Here is a 20,995-nt window from a genome sequence, read left to right as displayed (position 1 = left end):
AGGGTGCTGGACTCCACTAAGTTCCACGTGTTCCTTTCAGCCTAAATCATCCCACCATTACATGATTTTGATCTTAGGTTATGTTTTCCTTTTATATTATTTGGGTATATTTTAAACAACTGCAGAGTATTTTTTTTGCTCTCACAGTTAAAAAATAGTATAAATCATGTCAAATATTGTAGATAAACCTACATTCCCTATCTTTCACAATGAGCTGTAGCCTTTATGCACACAGTGAACTATTTGAATGTCACCATTATTTCTTAAAGACAATGTGTTGTATAAATTTATTATTTAAAAATGATTATGACCAAAAGGTACGTTATTTGGTCTACATGTTATTTTAATCTATTAATCAAATGGTATCAGAGAAAACTGAAAAACGTAACTGAAATCAAATGCCGTGTATGTAAAGATAAAACGATGCTCTTAAACTTTACTGTTCTTAATTTCCTAAAAGATATGTATTAAATACAGTACGTTATCTTCATCCTATTTCTGTATTCTTAAGTAATTAAGAAACTAGTCATTTTAGTTAACATAAAGAGGTTTTTAAGATTAAACATGCTGTATCTCTCTTCATCTACTACTTTGTCTTGAATGAGTAAATTCAGAAAAGCCACTTGTTTACCTTTGCTTTAGTCGTCTTTTGGCTGTTGTAGGAACATTAGCACCATACCCATATGAGAAGAGAACCCTTTCAGCTTCAACTTCATTTTCCACTGCAGAAAATTGCAGAAAGGTACTATTAGTAAGATGTCCTTGGAAGAAAATAATTAGAATGCAAGAGCTTATAAAGTTACACATATGCTTTTTTTCCTACATTTTCAGTTGTGAACTGCTATAGCCTCTGGTGCTTCAGTGGAAGAGTTTTGTTTACTATTAGCACTGACACAGTGCCATACATTCATGTTATGATACAGGCAGACTTCTCACTTTAAAAAAACAGCAATTTATATTAAGAAATAATACAAAAGCAAGATAAAAATTCAGTGACCTTTCATATTCATATGCATGGTAACAAAATAGTAGTAGTAGAAATTTACAGTAAAAAGTTAGTTGGTGATTTTTTTCCCATAAATAATTCATTTTTTGTGTATTCATGAGGAAGTAGAGGAAGATAAAATCAGGTAGTGTTTAAGACAAATAGAAATAAGCAAGTCCATGGGATCAGAAGAGACAAATTCAAGGTTGCTGAGGAAACTGATGTCACTGTGTCTCAATCATTTTTGAAAGACCGTGGCATTCAAATATTTCTTATTGTCTGCAGAAAACAGTTACTGTACCCGTCTTCAAGGATGGCTAGAATGAATGAGAAACTAGTCAGCCTCATTCCAGCCTCTCAAATTCCAAGCATGGACAAATAGGTGGTTAGAACAGCTAGCAAAAAGAAATCATGTCTGACTAATTTAATACTCTTTTGTGATTAAACGAATGGTCACACCTTGACTAGGGTGAAGACAAAACCTTTGGTACAGTCTCTCATAGCCAAGTCTCTCTTAAAGCCAAGCAAGTTATGGACTAGGACCTTTGGGCTCAAATAATGGTCATTAGTCATACAGAGTCCAACTGATAGTCATTTACTATTGGAATTTCTCATGTTAATACCATTCAAAATCTTTACTAAAAATGCACACAGTAGGATATTGTGCACTTTCAGAATGTTTCATAAAGCTAGCAGCTTAGGGAGGTGGTAAGATAGACCAACCGGGGGACAGAGCTGCTAGTCAGAGGAACCTAAAATGCTGGAGAAAAAAATGTACGAACAATAACGTTAAGGTTAAGCAAAGGCAAATACAGAATCTCACATCTGGGACCTAGATGCTAACATAGTTTGGGGATTGACTGACTATAAAACATTTTGCAGAAAAAGATCCAAGGGTTCTAGAGGACAAGCTGATCACAAATTGCCTTGTAGCAAAGGACAACTGCATCCAAGGCTCTATTAGCAAGAGCACAGATGGATGGTCAAAGAAAGCGATCCTCCCCATCTACTCAGTATTTCTGTGGCCACATGTGGCTATGCTTAGTTTTGGGCTTCCTGGTGCACAAAAGATGTTGATGTATTGGAGGAAGTCCAGCAGAGAGTCACCAGGACAATGAGAGCACTAGAGCATGTGACATACAAGTTCAAGCTTAGAAGAGATCTTGTTGCTCTGTCCCACTACCAGATGGGAAACTACAGTAAAAACAGGAGACAGACTCTTCTCAGAAGTGTACGGTGACTGGGACAAGCGGCAATCCTTCTTTTAGGTAACAAGTTCAATACTGTATTTCTCAGAAAAATGTCAAGGAAATCCTACCCTATAAATGAGTATCACCAGTAATATACATATAAAAGTCATATCAGGAAAACAATATAGCATGTACCAACCCAAAATAATCTCTACCAGGATATGCTTGTGTTACCTTTTCTTTCTGGGCTCTTCACCTGACTCTGCGGTATACGATAAACATTTACTAATTAGGGACACACTCATTAATTTCATTCTTAGAGTGTGATTGAGAGGATACAGATAGCCTTAATTATTTTTCTTAAAAAGATGCCAACCAGTAAAAACCAAGGAAGTCATAGAATCACCATGGTTGTAAAAGACCTCCAAAATCATCCAGTCCAACTGTCCACCAGTATGTTTCTACTAAACCACTTCCCCTAGTATAATATCTAAATGTTTCTGAAACACTCTCAGGGACGGTGATTCCACCAGCTCCCTGGGCAGCCCTGTCCAGCACCTGACCACTCTTTCAGAGAAGAAATTTTTCATATCATCCAACCTGAATATCCCCTGCTATAACTAGAGGCCATTCCCTCCAGTCCTATCACTGGTTACATGACAGAAGAAACCAAGGCCCACCTTACCACAACTTCCTATCAGTCACAGAGAGCAATATGAAGTGCTCTGTGAGCCTCTTCTCCAGACTGAACAATCCCAGCTCTCTCAGTAACTCCACATAAGACCAGTGCACCAGATCCCTCATAGTGTCTGCCCTGCTCTGGACACGCTCCAGGGCCACGATGTCTTTCTTGTAGTGATGGGCCCAAACCTGAACACAGTACATGAGGTGCGGCCTCACCAGAGCAAAGTACATAGGGATGATCACTTCCCTGCTCCTGCTGGCAACACTATTTCTGATACTAGCCAGGATGCCACTGGCCTACTTGGCTACCTTGAATGTTCTGACTTAATAGGGACCTTTAAGTTACAATCCCCCTGCTATAGGCAGGGACACCTCCTTCTTGACCAGTGGCTCAAAGCCCCATGCAGCCTGGCCATGAATGCCTCCAGGGAGGAGGAATCCTCTGGGCAACCTGTTCCACTGTGTCAAAATAAAGAATTTCTTCCTAATATCTAGTTCAAATCTACCTTCTTCCAGTTTAAGGCCATTTCCCCTTGCCTTGTTGCTGCATGTCCTTATAAAAAGTCCCTCCCCAGCTTTCCTGTAGGCCCCCTTCAGGCACTGGAAGGCCACTATAAGATCTCCCCAGAGCCTTCTCTTCTCCAGGCTTAAGAGACCCAGCTCCCTCTTCCTGCCCCTGGCAGGGGGGTGCTCCAGCCCTCTGATCATCTTTGTGGCCCTCCTCTGGACATGCTCCAAAGCTCCATGTCCTTCATGTGTTGGTAAAATACCTAATCTAAAACTAAAATTTTCCAATGTGAATATTTTACATTGAAAAGGAAAAAGAGAGAAATGCCAAGAAAGCTTATTGTTATTCACATGGAATATGTTATTCATGCACTTCAGCAAGGGCGTTGGACTAGAAGATCTCAAGAGGTCCCTTCCAACTCCTACAATTCTGGGATCCTGCAAAATCACTCAGTTGCTGTAAGGAGTGGCTGTATAAATTCTTGATCGTTTCCTGAAGAGGCTGTTTCATGTTACTTCAATATTAATAAAGTGAAGCATACTGATGAGGGAATAAACGATAAAAATGCAGTGATCCCTTCCACATTTACATTCTCTGAAGTAAGATCATATGGTTACATGACAAAATCCACCTCACATGTACAAATACAAAGCTTTCTAAAAGGTCCACAAAATTTGATGATCAACCCCTCACACTCCAACACTCCTAAACAACAGAAACAACAGTGAAACAACAGAGGCTTCATAACCCACAGAAAGGAAAAAAGACTTATCACACTGAAATGTAAAGACACGATCACAAGACTAAAAAGCAAAATCTTGTTGTCATTATAGCTTATAGGAAATTCCCACTGTCTTCCACATCGTGCATCAGCCTATATAACATTCTTTGAAAGACTGGAAAATTTCTAGAATGCCTTAAATTTGAAAATCACGTAGTTTTCCTTCATTCAAATATTTTTTGACCTTCTGTTACGGCATGTAAATGCCAGGTCTTAATTTAGGAAGTAGGAGAAAGTATGTCTGTATTCTTCTTCAAATATTTTGAAAAGAAGTAAGGCTTTTATTTTCTCTGATTTACCTCAGAACTTCAACTTAGTGCTGGAATTCTGTCATAAGTATTACTTCTAACTTTCAATGTCAAAGATACAATAGTAAGAATAAGCAAATATATTAGTTATATATATATAGTAAAAATAAGCAATATATTGAAATAATCAGAACATCATAGAATAGTTTACGTTTGAAAAGACCTCAAAGATCATCGAGTCCAACCACAACCTAACCATACTACCCTAACTCTAACAACCCTCTGCTAAAGCATGTGCCTGACTACCACATCCAAACCGTTTTTAAGCACATCCAGGGATGGTGACTGAACCACCTCCCTAGGGAGCCTATTCCAGTGCTTAACAACTCTTTATGTAAAGAATTGTTTCCTGATATCCAACCTAAACTTACCCTGGTGCAACTTGAGGCCATTTCCCCTCATCCTGTCACCAGCGAGAAGAGACCAACCCCACTCTCACTGTAAGCAGCTTTCAGATATTGGAAGAGAGCAAAAGGTCTCCCCTCAGCCTCCTTTTCCCAGACTAAACAGCCCCAGTTCCTTCAGTCTCTCCTCGTAGGCCATATTCTCCAAGCCCTTCACAAGCCTTGTTGCCCTTCTTTGGACCTGCTCCAGCACCTCCACGTCCTTTCTGTACTGAGGAGCCCAAAACTGAACACAGTACTTGAGGTAAGGCCTCACCAGTGCCAAGTACAGGGGCAAGATGACTTCCCTAATCTACTCACCACACAATTCCTCATACAAGCCTCATACATGGCCACCTGGGCTCGCTGATGGCTTATATTCAGCTGACTGTTCATCAGTACACCAAGGTTCCTTTCCATCAAGCAGCTTTCCAGCCACTCCTTCCCAAACCTGTAGGGTTGCCTGGGGTTGTTGTGACCAAAATGCAGGACCCGACACTTGGCACTGTTGAAACAGTTAACCTTGGCCCAACGATCCAGTCTATCCAGGTCCCTCTGTAGTGCCTTTCTCCCCTCTGGCAGCTTAACACTCCCAACTTGGTGTCATCTGCAAACTTACTGAGGGTGCATTCAATCCCCTAATCGAGATCATTATTAAAGATATTAAACAGAAGCAGCCCCAGTACTGAGCCTTGGGGGACACTGTTTGTGACTAGTCACCAACTAGATTTAACTCCACTGACCACAACTCTTTGGGCCCAGCCATCCCCAGCCAATGCTTCACTCAGCAGAGTATACACCTATCCAAACCATGGGCAGCCAGCTTCTCCGTGAGAATGCTGTGGGGGACAGTGTGAAAAGCTTTACTGAAGTCCAGGCAGACCACATCAACAGCCTTACTTTCATCCACTAAGCAGGTCACCTTGTCATAAAATGAAATCAGGTCTGTCAAACAGGATCTACCATTTGTAAACCCATGCTGACTGGTCCTGATCCCCTGGTTGACCTTTAACTGGTCCATGATTGCTCCCAAGATTATCCATTCCATAACCTTCCAGGCACTGAGCTGAGACTGATAGGACTATAGCTACCAGAATCATCTTTCCAGCCCTTTCTAAAGATAAGCATCACATTTGCCAGTCTCCATTTCCCCAACACATTTCTGGTTAGCCAAGACTGCCAAAGAATGATGGAGTGTGGCTTGGCAACCACATCGGCCAACACCCTCAGCACTTTCTTCACAGTGATAACAATCCTCCTCCCTGGGTAGTCATGTGAATAGGTGGCTTATGGTTTCTCCTTGTCTGAATGGCCCACGTGATTCACATATCCGACTCCTCTCCATCCCTGAGGCTTTTTCTAGACAGGGAGCATGGATGCAGAGCAGTTGTCCTGACAACACCCACTTCACATCAGCCACTCTCGTGAGAGCTGCCGGGCTGCTCTGTTACCTCAGGGTTCCCTGATCAAAGAACTGACTGAAACCCTCCTGTACCTCATGGTCAATTACTGCGGTTCTGGCTGGAACAGCTTTGAAGCAGCGAACCTTGGCGATCAAGCAATATTATTGTGCTATATCTCCCTTTTTACCTCCTCAAACTGAACCAGAATACAAACTTGTTAAATATTAACAAACAAGTGCATTTGTAAACTTCGACTTCTTTAGGTGATCATACAATGGCTTGTGTTGGAAGGGACTGTAAAAATCTAGTTTCAACTCCTGCAACCATGGACAGAGCTGACACCCGTTAGATCAGGCTACCCAAGGCCTTGGACACCTCCAGGGGTATGGCATCAACAGTGTCTCTGTTCCAGCGCCTCACCTCTCTCAGAGTGAAAAGTCTCCTCCTAATATCTAACCCAAATTACCCTCTTTTAATTTAAAACAGTTCTGCCTTGTCCTATCACTATCAGGCTATGTAAAAAGTCACTCTCCATGGTTTTTTTTATACGCACTCGTTAAGTACCAATATTCTGTAGCTTACAAATATAATTAAAACATTATTTAGGAAGAAGTTAAGAACTATTCAGTTTTGTAAAAAAAACTTTACTACCATAAGGTGAATGAGAAAATGCGAATCACTGTAAGCAGAAAATGTTATTTTTAAGTTCATTTTCACCTTGCAAAAAAATATCTACATGTATTAAATGAGCAAAAGTACACACATCTGCACACCCTAGCTATTGAAGGCTGCTAGATGCCACTAAATCCCACTAATGCATACTTAGCTGTAGACTAATGTTTCCATTTAAAGCTTATGTAACTATCTCCTACCTGTAAAACATCATTTATAATTATTCTTTTTAGAAGAGAAAATGAAGACACAAGGGCAAGAAGATCCACAAATTAGTTTGAGAAATTAAAATGGCCTATTATCATCATACACTGGCTAGAAGACTTCAGGATTAGAGTCCTAACTTTGAATTAGAAAACAGTTGCTTTGTTGATTCACCTGAGGTAAAGGAGATGTCTCTGTTTCTGACCCCAGAGATATCACAATTTCTGCTCTTTGAGAACAGATATTGTTATTTTGGCCAACCAGAGAGGAAAGTTTTCCAAAGTAATCAGATCAGAAGCAAATCACTGGTTTACTACTTACAGCGGGATGATTTGCCATTAGTAATTAGAACAGATTGATTTGCCACTAGCAATGACTTCACAGAATCACATAAAATTAGAGAATCATAGGGACTGAAAGAGATGTCTGAAAATCATCTAATCCAGTTCCCCTACTAAAGCAGGCTCCCTAGAGTACACTGCACAAGAAAGTATCCAGGAAGAAATCTCCAGAGTATCTCCAGTAGAAAGAGACTCCACAACCTCCCTGGGCAGCCTGTTTCAATGCTATGGCACCCTCAAAGTAGACAAGTTCTTTCTCATGTTCATATAGAACGTCCTGTGATCCAGTTTGTTCCCATTGCCCCTTGTTCTGTCACTGAGCACACTGAAAAGAAGTCGGCCTCATCCACTTGACACCTGCCCTGTAGATATTTATAAGCATTGATAAGATCCCCTCCCAGTCCTCTCTTCTACAGGCTTAACAGTCTCAGGTCTCCGAGCCCTTCCTCCCAGCGGAGATGCTTTAGGACCCTCATGATCTTTGTGGTCTTCAGCTGGACTCTCTATAGAAGTTCCCTGTTGTACTTGAACTGGGGAGAAAGAACTGGACATGGTACTCCAGATGGGGCCTCACCAGAAACAGAGTAAAATTATTATTAATTCAACACAAGAAATAACTTTTATTTCCCATAATTAATTTAAAAAAATCACATTTATCACTCTGCTATATTATTAAACCTATAGTTGTCTGTCAACAAAGCTTCCTGGTACTCAAAATATTTAATAGAAGAATTCTAAAAACAAAACAAAACAGAAACCCAACAAACTCATAATCTTAATGAATAATTAGAACAGGCAAAAGAGAAACGAGGGGGAAAAACGAGATGATTTTTAACATCAGTACGTCTAATATCATGTTTATTTGATAGATATTTAAAAATATATGTATATAAACTTGTCATTAGTATTTTCTATCAAAATAACTATAGCTTCTTAATTTTTAGGCATGAGGAAGGAGAATAGCAGACACTAAGTGCTGTAAGATATAAGATATTGCCAGAATTCTAGAAACATCTACAGATGTAATTTGTATCAGAACTTACTTTCTGCTGTCTGCATTATTATCTCATCAAGGTCTTTTTCAAGTTTTTCGTAAGTATCTAGTCTTGCCTGAAACTCAGAATTCTGTGTTTGAAGTTCAATAATGCGTGTTTCACTAGAAGACTGAAGACTGTAAAATTCCTTGGTGAGCACCTGTGAGAATGAATAATGAAAATATCACTGAAAACAGCATGACAGCTGTTTATGAAAAAGGTGAAAACCCACATGTAAATTAATCAGTAACAGAATACCAAACAACAATAATGTATCACATTTGATGCAACTTTTGCACAGGTACAGTAAAATAGTTGAAAAAAATTAGTTCTTTTCAGCTATGTTATCTTGCACAGACTACACTCTCATGTCCTATAACACTTTATAGAATCATATGACTATTTGATCTTGAAGGGACTCTTAAAGATCATGAAGTCCAATTTCCCTGAAATGAACAGGGACACCTACAGCACCATCAGTTTGCTCAGAGCTCTGGGCAACATGTTTCAGTGCTTCAGTCTTACCATAAAAGACTTCTTTCTCATTTCCAATCTAAATCTCCTTTGTTGTATTTTGAAACAATTCCCTCTTGTCCAATCACAACTGACCCTGCTAAAGACTCTGTCCCCTTTCTTATTGCCTCCCCTGTAGATACTGAAAGGCTGTTATCAGGTCTCCCCAGAATTTCTTAATGCCTTTGTCTCAACTTGGAAAAATGGCAATAATTTTAAAGGGCAGTTACAACAACCAAAGCAATAGTTACAAAAATTAATAGAGAAGTAAAAAAAAAACAAAAACATGACTATTTCTTTTTTGTTGATTCAATTACATTCATATACCAGTAACCAATTTACTAGAATGTTCCTTTATGGAATAGTAAATGCACAAATAACAAGATTTGTTATTTAAGTTATATCAGATTCTTATTATTTACTCATTATTGAAAAGTAATACATCATGAGCATTTGCAACTAACGTAAATACTTAATCTACCAACATTTTACAAAAAAGGGACATATTCAAAGTTAAAAGTTAGGAAGTTCTGTATACAAACTAAAGCTTAACAAGAAAGCTAAGTGATATGGTGCTTGAAAATAGAAAAATACAACATTGACAAATACTGTAAAACCAGCTGGAATGAAAACCTTCATTCAGTGAAGTAGCAATCTATGTACCGTGTACACAGCAGTAATGCTGTATGCAGTCAGGAATACAAAGCTATCCACAGCATTTAGGGAAATAAGCAACACAAATATAAAAACATGGAAAGCATCAATCTATTGTCATAGAAGGCTACATTTATAGGTCAAATTTTGGCAACATATAAAACAGTTTTGTAGTTCTAGGATGTTTAAGAGAAACTATTCTGAAATCCAATTAAAAACAGATTTTTTTCATGAAGCAGCTACAGCTCTACAGCTGAGTCCTAAGTTACTGGCGACTACATTAGTCGATATGCTGTACAATATTAATATTAATACACTGATTGTGTATTTTAGAAAAGAAATATAAGAAATCAGTCAAAAGGAACAAATGCAAAAAATAAGGATTTCAAGTGTTTAAATTCTGCAGTAATACTCTGTAATGAAAAAGCATTGGTTTCAAGGCATATCTCTATCAGGAAAAGGAAGTGCCAGGAGAACTAATACAGTTGAACACCGTATATTCAAGAGTTTATTCAAATCAAATAAATATCCAAAGAAAATGGAAACACAACTCAAATGCAACTTCCTTACTCAAAGTTTAGACATGTCTGTGCAATTAAAATTTATTTAGTAACCTCAAAGTCTAGCACAGCTGGCACTCCCAGTGCTCATGACCACAACTAACCTCATCAGCCAGGATCTGAATGTTCCAATACAGACAGAACAACAAGAAGTTACATTTCATCTAAAGCTTTGTTTCCACTCTGTAAGTGTTTCCACTCTATAGCTCCTTTTCATAAACATCCCAGTAATGCAGAATCTCCAACAACAGCATATTTCCCCCCCAAAATAAAGACTGAACTAGCTGAAATCTAGAAAAAAAGAGTTCTTATTCTGTTCTACTAAGTTTGTGTAGCCTACTGTCTGTTTTACACACACTGTCATTTTCATTTAAATCTCACAAATTGGATGCAATGGTATGTTTTCAGGACTAACTTTGCACAGATGAAGAAATTTTGTTTTGATGTAAGTTTCCTCTGCTGCAGACTGGACATCTTTCCAATACTACAGTTAGTCAAACAGGATATATTACATTTTTTGGAAGTACATATTTGAAAGAGAATAAATTCTAAGCTTGTTTAGATAGAAAGGTCCAACTCACTGAACTTCATGTAAACAGATGTAGTGGGTGTAAGTATCAAAATGCTGCAGTCTCTTGATAGTGTAAATTTTATCCATAGTGCATATAGCGTATTTGCACACTAGTGAAATTTTATATACACGTCTTAGATTCATGTGGGCTAGAATTGTTTTTTTTAGAGTGTCTGGTACAACACTATGTTTCGGTTCCAGGAGAAAAGCAATGTTGATAACAAATTGATCACAGAATCATCAAGGTTGGAAAAGACCTTCAAGATCATCCAGTCCAACCATCCACTTATCACTAATAGTTCTCACTAAAACATGTCCCTTAACACAACATCTCAACATTCCTTGAACACCTCCAGGATTGGTGAGTCCACCACCTCCCTGGGCAGCCCATTCTAGTACCTGACCACTCTTTCAGAAAACCAGTATTTCCTAATGTGCAGCCTAAATCTCCCCAGTACAGCTTGCAGCTGTTCCCTCCAGTCCTATTACTAGTTACACAAAAGAAGAGATTGACCCCCAGCTCACTATAACCTCCCGTCACGTAGTTATAGAAAGCAATAAGGTCTGTTTTTGATGCCATTGGCCTTGGCCACACTGAAGGCTTATGTTCAGCCAAGCATTAATCAATATCCTTCAGGTCCATTTCCTCTACACAATCTTCCAGCCACTCTGCCACAAGCCTGTAACATTGCTTGGAGATGTTGTGGCTGAAGAGCAGGACCTGTGCACTTGGACTTGTTGAACCTCACCCCATTCACCTCAGCCCAGCGATCCAGCCTATCCAGATCCCTCTGTAGGACCCTGCTGCGACCAAGCAGATCGACACTTCCTGCCAGCTTGATGTAATCTGCAAACTTACTGAGGGCACACTCAATGTCCTCACCCAGTTGATCAATAAAGATACTGAAGATACTGAGGACAGGCACCAGTACCGATCCCTGGGGAACACAACTCGTGACTGGTTGCCAGCTGGATTTAACTCCATTCACTACCACTAGGCCTGGCCCTCCAGCCAGCTCCTTACCCAGCACACAGCTTACCTGTCCAAGCCATGGGCTGCAGCTTCTGCAGGAGAATACTGAAGCAGAGATTGTGGGAGGCTTTGCTGAAGTTAAGGGAAATCACATCAACAGCCTTTCCCTCACCATCCAGGCAGGCCACTCCATCGTAGGAGATCGTGTTGGTCAAGCAGGCCCTGTCCTGCACAAATCCATGCTGGCTGTGCTTGATCCCCGGTTGCCTCACACATACTGTGTAATCTCACTCAAGATGATCTGCTCCATAACCATTCCTGGCACCGAAGCCACGCTGACAGGCTGTAGGACCCCAGATCCTCCTTACAACCCTTGTAGAAAAGTCAGATTGGCAAGTCTCCTGTCTTCCGGGACCTACCCAGCTGACCAGGAATGCTGACACATGATGGAAAGCAGCTTGGCTATCATCGCCACCAGTTCCCTCAGCACTTTCAGATGGATCTCATCCAGCCCCATGGACTTGTGGCAGTCCACATGGAATAGTAGGCCTCTGACTGCTTCCTCCTGAATCATGGGGGATCTATTCCTCTACCCATCCGAGACTTCCTAGTCAGTGAGTAGAGTACCCTGATGATAACTGGCTTGACTTTTAAGGACAGATGTAAATAAGGCATTGAGAATCTCAGCCTTTTCCCTATCCTCAGTGGCCACATTTCCAGATGCATCCAGTAAAGAAAGGAGATTCTCTTTGGTCCTCCTCTTACCGTTAATAAATTCATAAAAGATTTTCTTGTTCCCTTTTACCCCAGCCAAGTTGAGTTCAAGCTGGGCTTTTGCCTAATTTTCTCCCTGCTCATCCTACCAACTTCTTTGTACCCTCTCCAAGTTGCATAGTGCAGAGCCAAGGCCATTTTTAGCAAAGGCCTCAGGGAGCTAGGATGGAAAAGAATTAGGACAGCTGACTAAAAATGACCAAAGGGATATGCCATTCCTTATGATATCATGTAGAAGCAGTTCTGAAAGAGGTGGGAGTTAATATCTCTCTCTTCCACTGCTCAGGTGACTAGCATGGGACTGATCAGGTATGGTTAGCAATTGCTTGTGCATCTCTTGTCATATATGCTCACATAAATATAAAAATGGTCATAACTATTGCCCTTCTCCTTTTCTCTATCCTTAGTAAACAGTTTTATCTCAACCCCCGAGTTCCACTTGTATTTCCAGATTCTTTCCCCCATCCCACTGGGAAGGGCGGAAATGAGCAATGGACTGTGTGGTGCTTAGCCACCTGCCAGGTTAAACCACAACACTATGTTATTGAAGTTAGGCTCTTGAATTTGTGATGTATTTTCAAGTGCTGACACAATACATTGGTGTTTCTGAGGTATGTTTTCTTTTTTTTCCCTTAATATCATTTATTTTACCTAATATATTCTATTCTTTTAGGTATTGGAGGGCCACTGTAACGTTCCCCAGAGCCTTCTCTTCTCCAGACTGAACAGCCTCAGCTCTCTCAGCTTCTTTTGTAGTAGAGGTGCTTCAGCCCTCTGAACATCATTGTTGAAAGTTTTTTAAAACAGGCTGTTTTACAAAGGTTGTCAATGCAAACCTATAATTATACTGATACTATTTTTCAAATTGTTTTCCAAAACTTAGTTTTATCATTACTTTTATTAAGGTTGTAGGCTTCATATTAATGTTCTCGTAACTGTTGTGGATAGCAAAAAGGAAGAGATAATACAGAAACAGTAATTTCTTGAATAGAATCATAGAAGTTGGAAGAAGCTCACAAGGACCATCGAGTTCATCTATCTGCACAGGGCAAGCTAAATCCATATCTAAGAGCACTGTCAAACACTTCTTGATCACTGATAGGCTTGGGGCCACAAAAGCTTCCCTGGGGAGCCTGTTCAAGTGCTTCATCAGTCTCTCAAGAAATAACTTTTTCTTAATATCATAAAATCATATCATAGAACGGCCTGGGTTAAAAAGGACCACAACGATCATCTGGTTTCAACCCTCATGCCACCTGCAGGGTCAACAACTACTAGACCAGGCTGCCCAGAGCCACATCCAGCCCAGCCTTGAAGGCATCCAAGAATGGGGCATCCACAACCTCCTTGGGCAACCTGTTCCAGTGTGTCACCACCCTCTGTGTGAAAAACTTTCTCCTAATATCTAACCTAAGCCTCCCATGTCTCAGTTTAAAGCCATTCCCTCTTGTCCTGTCACTATCCACCCATGTAAACAGTCATTCCCTCTCCTGTTTATATGCTCCCTTCAAGTACTGGAAGGCCACAAATGAGGTCCCCCCAGAGCCTTCTCCTCTCAAAGCTAAACAAGTCCAGTTCCCTCAATCTTTCCTCATAGGAGAAGTGCTCCAGCCCTCTGATCATCTTAGTGGCCCTCCTCTGGACCCACTCCAAGAGCTCCACATCCTGCACTGGGGAGCCCTGGCCTGGATGCAGTACTCCAGATGGGGCCTCACAAGAGCTGGCTGGGGGGGGGGGGGTTGGAGGGGGACACAACGGACACAATCACCCCCTGGCCACCCCTTTTTTAAGGCAGCCCAGGATTGTGAGAATCCTTCTTTGTTTTTTTGGCTCAAAGCTTGCTTCCTGAGGTATTTCTTGTGATAAGACTGACTCATCTAGGAGATGAGTGATGGGTGTTGCCATGTGGCAATCAACATAGCTGTGTGGACAATTTTACATTTGAAAACATTTCTTTGGAGCTGTGTGCCTTTGAAAGATAGTGCTCAGGACTGTTTACTGGTGGAAGATCTAGCCTGTGACCAAATAACTCCAGCTTGCTATGGGAGACTGGGGGGTGATGCCACTGTATCCTGTGAAGGCAAGATATAAGTTGGTGCCTCCCTGCTCCCTTTTACCTGCTGGCAAGGCCCAGAAGATGCAAACAAAGAAGTTTCCTGCTGAGATCCCAGAGCCAGAATCTGCCACTCCAACTAGAGCTGACTCAACCACTTTGGACTTATTATAAATAAGTTTGTACTACCATTGAAAAGTTGCCATCATTGCCGTGGTCACCATCATCGTCAACAGAACAACAATGTCTGACAGCCCACCACTGCTGAAGATCAATGACTGAACTATGTACCACGCTGGATTCGTGGTGGTAACTATCTCCCTCTTGCTTCCTATAAAGACTCCTTGCTTCCTCTTTCCTGTCTTTTCTATCACCCTCCTTCCCTTCCCCATTACCCTAATTCATAGTAGCGTCCATCCTCCCCTTCTCCATCTCCATGATTAATATCTGTAATAAACTAGTCAGACCAACATTTGAACTGCTGTTTCTTAATCTCACACCAAGTATACAGATATTAAAAGAACCTCCACTCCCTCCTATAAATTGGAGCAAGACAAGGATGTAGTTGGCCATCTGTACTGCAAGCGCACACTGCTAGCTCACGTCCAGCTTCTCTTCCACTAGGACCACCAAGTCCTTCTCCACAGGGCTGCTTTCAAGGCGTTCTTCCCCTAGTTTGTATAAATACATGGAGATGCCCCAACCCAGGTGCAGCACCCTGCATTTGGCCTTGCTGAATCTCAGTAGGTTCACATGGGCCCGCTTCTCCAGCCTGTCCAGGTCCCTCTGGATGGCTTCCCTTCCTTCCAGTTATTGACTGCACCACTCAGCTTGGTGTCATCCACAAACTTGTGAGGGTGCACGTGATGCAATTGTCTGTGTTATTGATGAAGATGTTGAAGAGCACTGATCCCAAGACAGACCCCCGAGGGACACCTCCATCCTGACAAAGAACCATTGGCTGCGTCCAATTCCTAATCCATCAAACAGTCCATCCTTCAAATCCACACCCCTCCAATTTGGAGCGAAGGATGTGGCAAGGGACCATGTCAAAGGCTTTGCAGAAGTCCAGGTAGATAACATCTATTGCCCTTCCACCACCCATGGTGCCATCACTCCATCATAGAAGGCCACCAGATTGGTCAGGCAAAATCTGCCCTTGGTGAAGCCATGCTGGCTGTCTCAAATCACCTTTTCATCTCATATGTGCTTTAACATGGTAACCAGGAGGATCTGCTTCATGATCTTCCCAGGTACAGAGGTGAGGCTCACCAGCCTGTAGTTCCTTGGGTCTTCCTTTCTCCCTTTTTTAAAAATGGGAGTAATGTTTCCCTTTTTCCAGTCACCAGGGACTTCACCAGCCAGCCATGATTTTTCAAATATGGAGAGTGGTTCGGCAACCACATCAGCCATTTCTCTCAGAACCCTGGGATGGATATCACCTGGCCACATGAACTTATATACATTCAGTTTCATGATGAGGTCTTGATCTTGTTCCATTGTTACATTGGGACAGAATCTGTTCCACTTCCTCTTGGTGTATGGATAACCTCTAATAAGATAACGGCTTTTGTCATGAGCTAGGAGTAGCCATAGCAGGATAGTGCTTAGGGCTGTCCACTTTCAACTGTTTTTCTGTGATCCTTTGTGAAGGTAAAATTTTTAATCATGTAACAGTACTGAGTAAGTGTGTCCTGAACGAAGTAAAAGAAATAGCTCTTCTACAGAAAAAAAAAAAAACATTCATTTTTTCCACTTAATTTTAGAAGGAATGAGTTAAATAAAAAAGGGTTTTAATTGCCATCTATTAATGAATGCAGAGCTGTTCAAGAGAGCTAGCAAGCTATTACTCTTGTGTGTAAGGGAACTCAAAACAGCTTATTTTTCATCTTGCACAAATAGATTCTGAAGAATCTGCCAGAGATCAAATATCCATATCTAATTATGACAAACTGGATTCCTCTGGATATGTCTCCTACAAAAGAGTCTGAACGAACTTCTTCTAGCAATACCTCTATAATAAAAGGACAGTAAAGGACAGTAATAGAAGTTCTACTAAATCAGTTTGGTTTACTCTAGTGTTATTAAATAATGTAATAGACTTTATAAAGTTCTCTATGCTTCCAAGAAACGTCTATGCTTTTAAGAAGTCTATATACTTTCAAGAGAATTTCACCATATCACCATTTTTTTTGCTCTAAAATTGTTCTACTTAGTACTGGTATTGAAGTTCTAATACATACTTGAAAGAATAAAATAGAAAGACATTTTCCTATACATTATCTGTTTAGCTTCCTAAAATGGAATTAATAAGCAGTTTTATACAAGCCAGATTAAAAGACAAAGGATTTATCAGTAAGGATGCATAATAAGGACCTATCCTTTCCAAGTGAAGTATCTAATGCTAACATATGACATGCAGAGATAATTTCTATGATGGATACTGTTAACCTAACACACACGTCTTAAACATCTCACCATAAGAAAATGTTTTGCTTTCTTCTTTCCTTAGTTTTCCCTGAAACAGTATAGCTTGGTAAGCTTTTTCAAAATGTTCTGCTTCAGCACTGTTTGGTGGAAATACTAACTCAACCATGTACATCTTTTGGTGATGTCATCTTTTCCTCCTTCTCCCCCCCCCCCCAAGTTTCTTCATTTCGAATTATAATTGAAAACAACTTTGTAATGCCTCATTAAGTATTAATAACATACCTCCAACTTTCTCTGATATTTCTCACATTCTATTTGGCACTGTGAAAGATTCTTAGCTGTTTCTTGTTGCATGAGTTGAATATGTTCACTTTCAAAGGACTTTAACTTACTTTGGTGAAGAAGTTCAGATACTTTGCTTTCTGTGCCAAGCTGCATTTGTCTATACCTAAAAACAAACAAACAAACAAAAAAATTTTTTTTTTTTTTGAATCTTCAAAACATCTGCTTGTTCTGTTTTGAAATTTATACCTGAAATGAAATTGAGAGTATTTTTAAGAGTTTGGTAAATACAAGTTAGTTATCTATTTGTAGTTGCCTATCTAAGTACCATTGGATAGATGACTATAAAACACAGCAGGTAGAAAACTCAGTCCATGGCTTTGCTAAATTTGTGGATTGGTAATGCAAAAATCAAATGACAGTGGCCTTAGTTTTTAAAAATATTACATCAACATGAATTTTCTTTTCAGTATAGATGTGCATACATTCCATACCTCTAACAATGAAATCTTTAAAGGACACAGGAGAGATACCAAGGAGGCTATTGCCTCTTCTCCACCAACTGTAATACATGATCCAGAGAAGTAGTGTTAGACACCAACGGAATCAAGGCTGCATTCCCTTAGGTTTATCTTGGATATGTGCTACACTAATTCTTCCCATAACCAAAGACATAAAGAAACCAGACCATGACAGTTTATTTCCACAGTCAACCTCAGGTTGAAGACTATCTAACAGGAATTAAGCTATCAGACAAATAGTATTCCACTTAGAAGCAGGTATCTGTTGTTCCACTCCTTATGCTTAATAGGCAATCTCAAAAAGGTTTCTAATGGAATACTAAATTACTGGACTGTAAAAATGAAGCTGATGTGAATAACAGTAGAAAACCTTAAGAAGCTGGGTGTTAAATCATATGAAATTTAAAGGAGATACGTAGAAAGTAACGAATAAAAATTTTCTTAACCATATACATAAAATTACCAACTCCTACTTAACTTTTAATTTGGAAATGAGATCTTGGGATTATACTGGACAAATCTATTATATCTTTAATTCAGTTTTAAACAGTGGTAAAAAAATAACATTTGGGGAATGGCTGTGAAAGGAATAGAGAACATACAGAAATCATCATGTCACTTTACAATTCCACACTGCTACCTGCATAATGAATGCTGAACACATTGCTAGTAACTAACCTCACAAAGAATATAGTAGTACATGTAAACATGTTCTTTACATGTAAACTACATGTAGTTTGAGAAGGGCATTAAAGATATTTGACAATTGGCAACATTGTGCTATAATATAGTGACAGTATGAGAAATAGGTTAATTAAGCAAACCAGAATGCTAAAGAGATGGTATAAGAAAACGGGAGTTATAAGAGGCCTGAAACAGCCTAAGTGGCATCGAGAACGGGATTGAGAATCAATTATTTACCATATTTTCCAATAGATGAATGAGGAGGTGTGTAATAAAACTAGCAGCTGTGGAATGAAAAGCAAATATAATTCTTCACAGACTATCATGAAATATGTGAAATTCCTTGTATAAGATGTTCTGAATACTCAATGTTAACACTTACTCAGGATGAGATCGAACAAACTCTCAGAAGATAAATCCTTTGACAACTATTAAATGTAAGATGGTACTTCTCACACAAATCACTGAAATTGTTAGAATGCCAGATAAACCTTCACTCTAACCCATTACTGCTCTTAACTGCCATTTGTCAAGTAGCAGTTGCAACACATTTCTACTCTATTTAGTATCTAATCTTTAGGTAGGATTGAGAGCATTATTAAAAAAAAAAAAAAAAAAAAAAAAAAAAAAAAAAAGGGGATTAGTCAGATATTTACCCTGAGGATTTCAGATGTAGGAATGTTTCTAAGATACAAAAAGGAAGCAATTTTCACTGAAATAAACAGAAAAAACAGGTGACACTATGATGTCCTCTGTAAACATTTGTGTATGTATAAACAGTCCAATGCATGAATGAGATTGTTCCCATACAGACTGCATGAGGAAAGAGTGGAAATTTTGCCCACAAACTCATGAAGACATCATCACTCTTTCTAAAAACAACTTTCTTGTCAATAGCAACATGACATTTCCTCTCATACAATACTGCTAAATGCCCATTATCTATCTGATATCAACTGCTGTCAATTTTGCTTGAGGCTGATACTTTAAGCATTTCATCATTGCTCTGACTGTATGTTCCCATTTTCATTTTATCACACAAAAATAGTTTCAGCATGCTTACATTCTGTATACTTTGTACGTGATTGGCTGCAGACAGGACAGTCAATCTTTTCTGCTAAGCACGTTGTTTACAACCCTGGGAAGAATATTTCATTCCAAAATGAGCATGTCTTCACAAAGATACATGTCATCTAACCATCTGCAATGCAATGCACAAATGAAATTTATCTACAAGTGACATTCATTGACTTTAAACAACATTATGCCTTCACAGAAAATAAGTAGCTATCCTTTCCAGAAGACTGCTTCAGATCTTAAAATAGTCTGAGGCTTAATGATCTGTAGAGAGCATACACACTGGAAACATGCATAAACAGAAGTTATATATACTTTCCTATACCTTACAAAACTTTCCAGAAAAGTGTACTAGATCTGACAATTTTCAAAGTCCACTCAATCAACTAGGTGCTTCCAGACCATGCTTATCAGCAAAATCACAAATGGTAACTTTAGGAAAAAGAAAATTTTCTTTAGAAATTCTAAGTAATTTACATTGGCATAGTATGGTTTGTACTGGTAAGGTTATGAAGAACCTCGTGTGCTTTCCAATTGGCAATGATTTTTGAGAAACAGTCAGGGCAGAGCTTATGAGTAATGATAAGTAACAACTTCATATGCTCTTTTGTCAACAAATAATAACATCTATTTTCATGTGTAGTATGGAAAATAACACTCCCATTAATGACAGAAAAGATCCGCCCTTTTTTCCAATCTGGTAAAGGAGAAACTGTTGTCCAACCAAGAATATTTTCTAGTACGCCTCAAATAAGATTTTCTTACTACACCTTTGAGCTCACCAGTGAGCTCTCCATTACAGCAAAGTTTTCAGAGTTTCTTCGGCATGTGAGTTTTTATTTGGCTAAATAGCACATCTGACTTCTTGGCTATTATTTCAGCAGAAGTCTAGGAGCACACATACACATACAGTCATGAAACACAATGTCAGAACACATTCCTTAATCCACCTAGATGGTCTCCAGGAAAAACAACAGAAAACGAATCCACCCTATGCTTGAATATCACTACTATTGTGGGTGTACAGGATTTTTCCCCATAAAAAAATTTAATAAAACTGATACGGTATAGTTTTTGTTTCACAAAAGAATATGGGTTGAGAATTACAGAGTAATTACAGAGTGAGTTAATGAAAAAAACAAACACACAAGAATCATCTGAAATGAAGTCTCAACTTCATTATTTTTCTGCACCATCAAGATGACCAACCAGTAATGCTGGAAGTTCACTGGAGTGACACAAAAGTTATTAATTTTAGAGTAAAGTAGAAGGAATATTCAGTTAGGGACTTAAACAATAGTTCCTAAGCAAAGATATAACATTAAAATTATCACAAAATGGACTTCAATGTAAGCAGTGAGAAAAAGTACACTTCTCTAAATAGTGTGCATCTAAAGAAAGCCAACTGAA

The 20,995-nt window shown here is 39.4% G+C and overlaps 1 protein-coding gene across 1 annotated transcript in view; it reads right to left on the bottom strand.

Annotated features, from left to right (window-relative positions):
- The window catches only part of PIBF1 (progesterone immunomodulatory binding factor 1), a gene marked incomplete at both ends in the record, with an annotated part of 161,532 nt that overhangs the window by 41,361 nt on the left and 99,176 nt on the right, over nt 1-20,995 (bottom strand). The window contains 3 exons of the mRNA XM_079547492.1: nt 632-722; nt 8,503-8,653; nt 17,304-17,469. Coding sequence (XP_079403618.1) covers nt 632-722; nt 8,503-8,653; nt 17,304-17,469 — 408 coding nt within the window. The remainder of the gene's footprint in view (nt 1-631; nt 723-8,502; nt 8,654-17,303; nt 17,470-20,995) is intronic.

This window comes from Tetrao urogallus, assembly GCF_951394365.1.
Source record: "Tetrao urogallus genome assembly, chromosome: 1".
Classification (NCBI taxonomy): domain Eukaryota; kingdom Metazoa; phylum Chordata; class Aves; order Galliformes; family Phasianidae; genus Tetrao; species Tetrao urogallus.
Note: the sequence above shows the minus strand (reverse complement) of the source record. Positions and strands in the feature narration are given on the sequence as shown.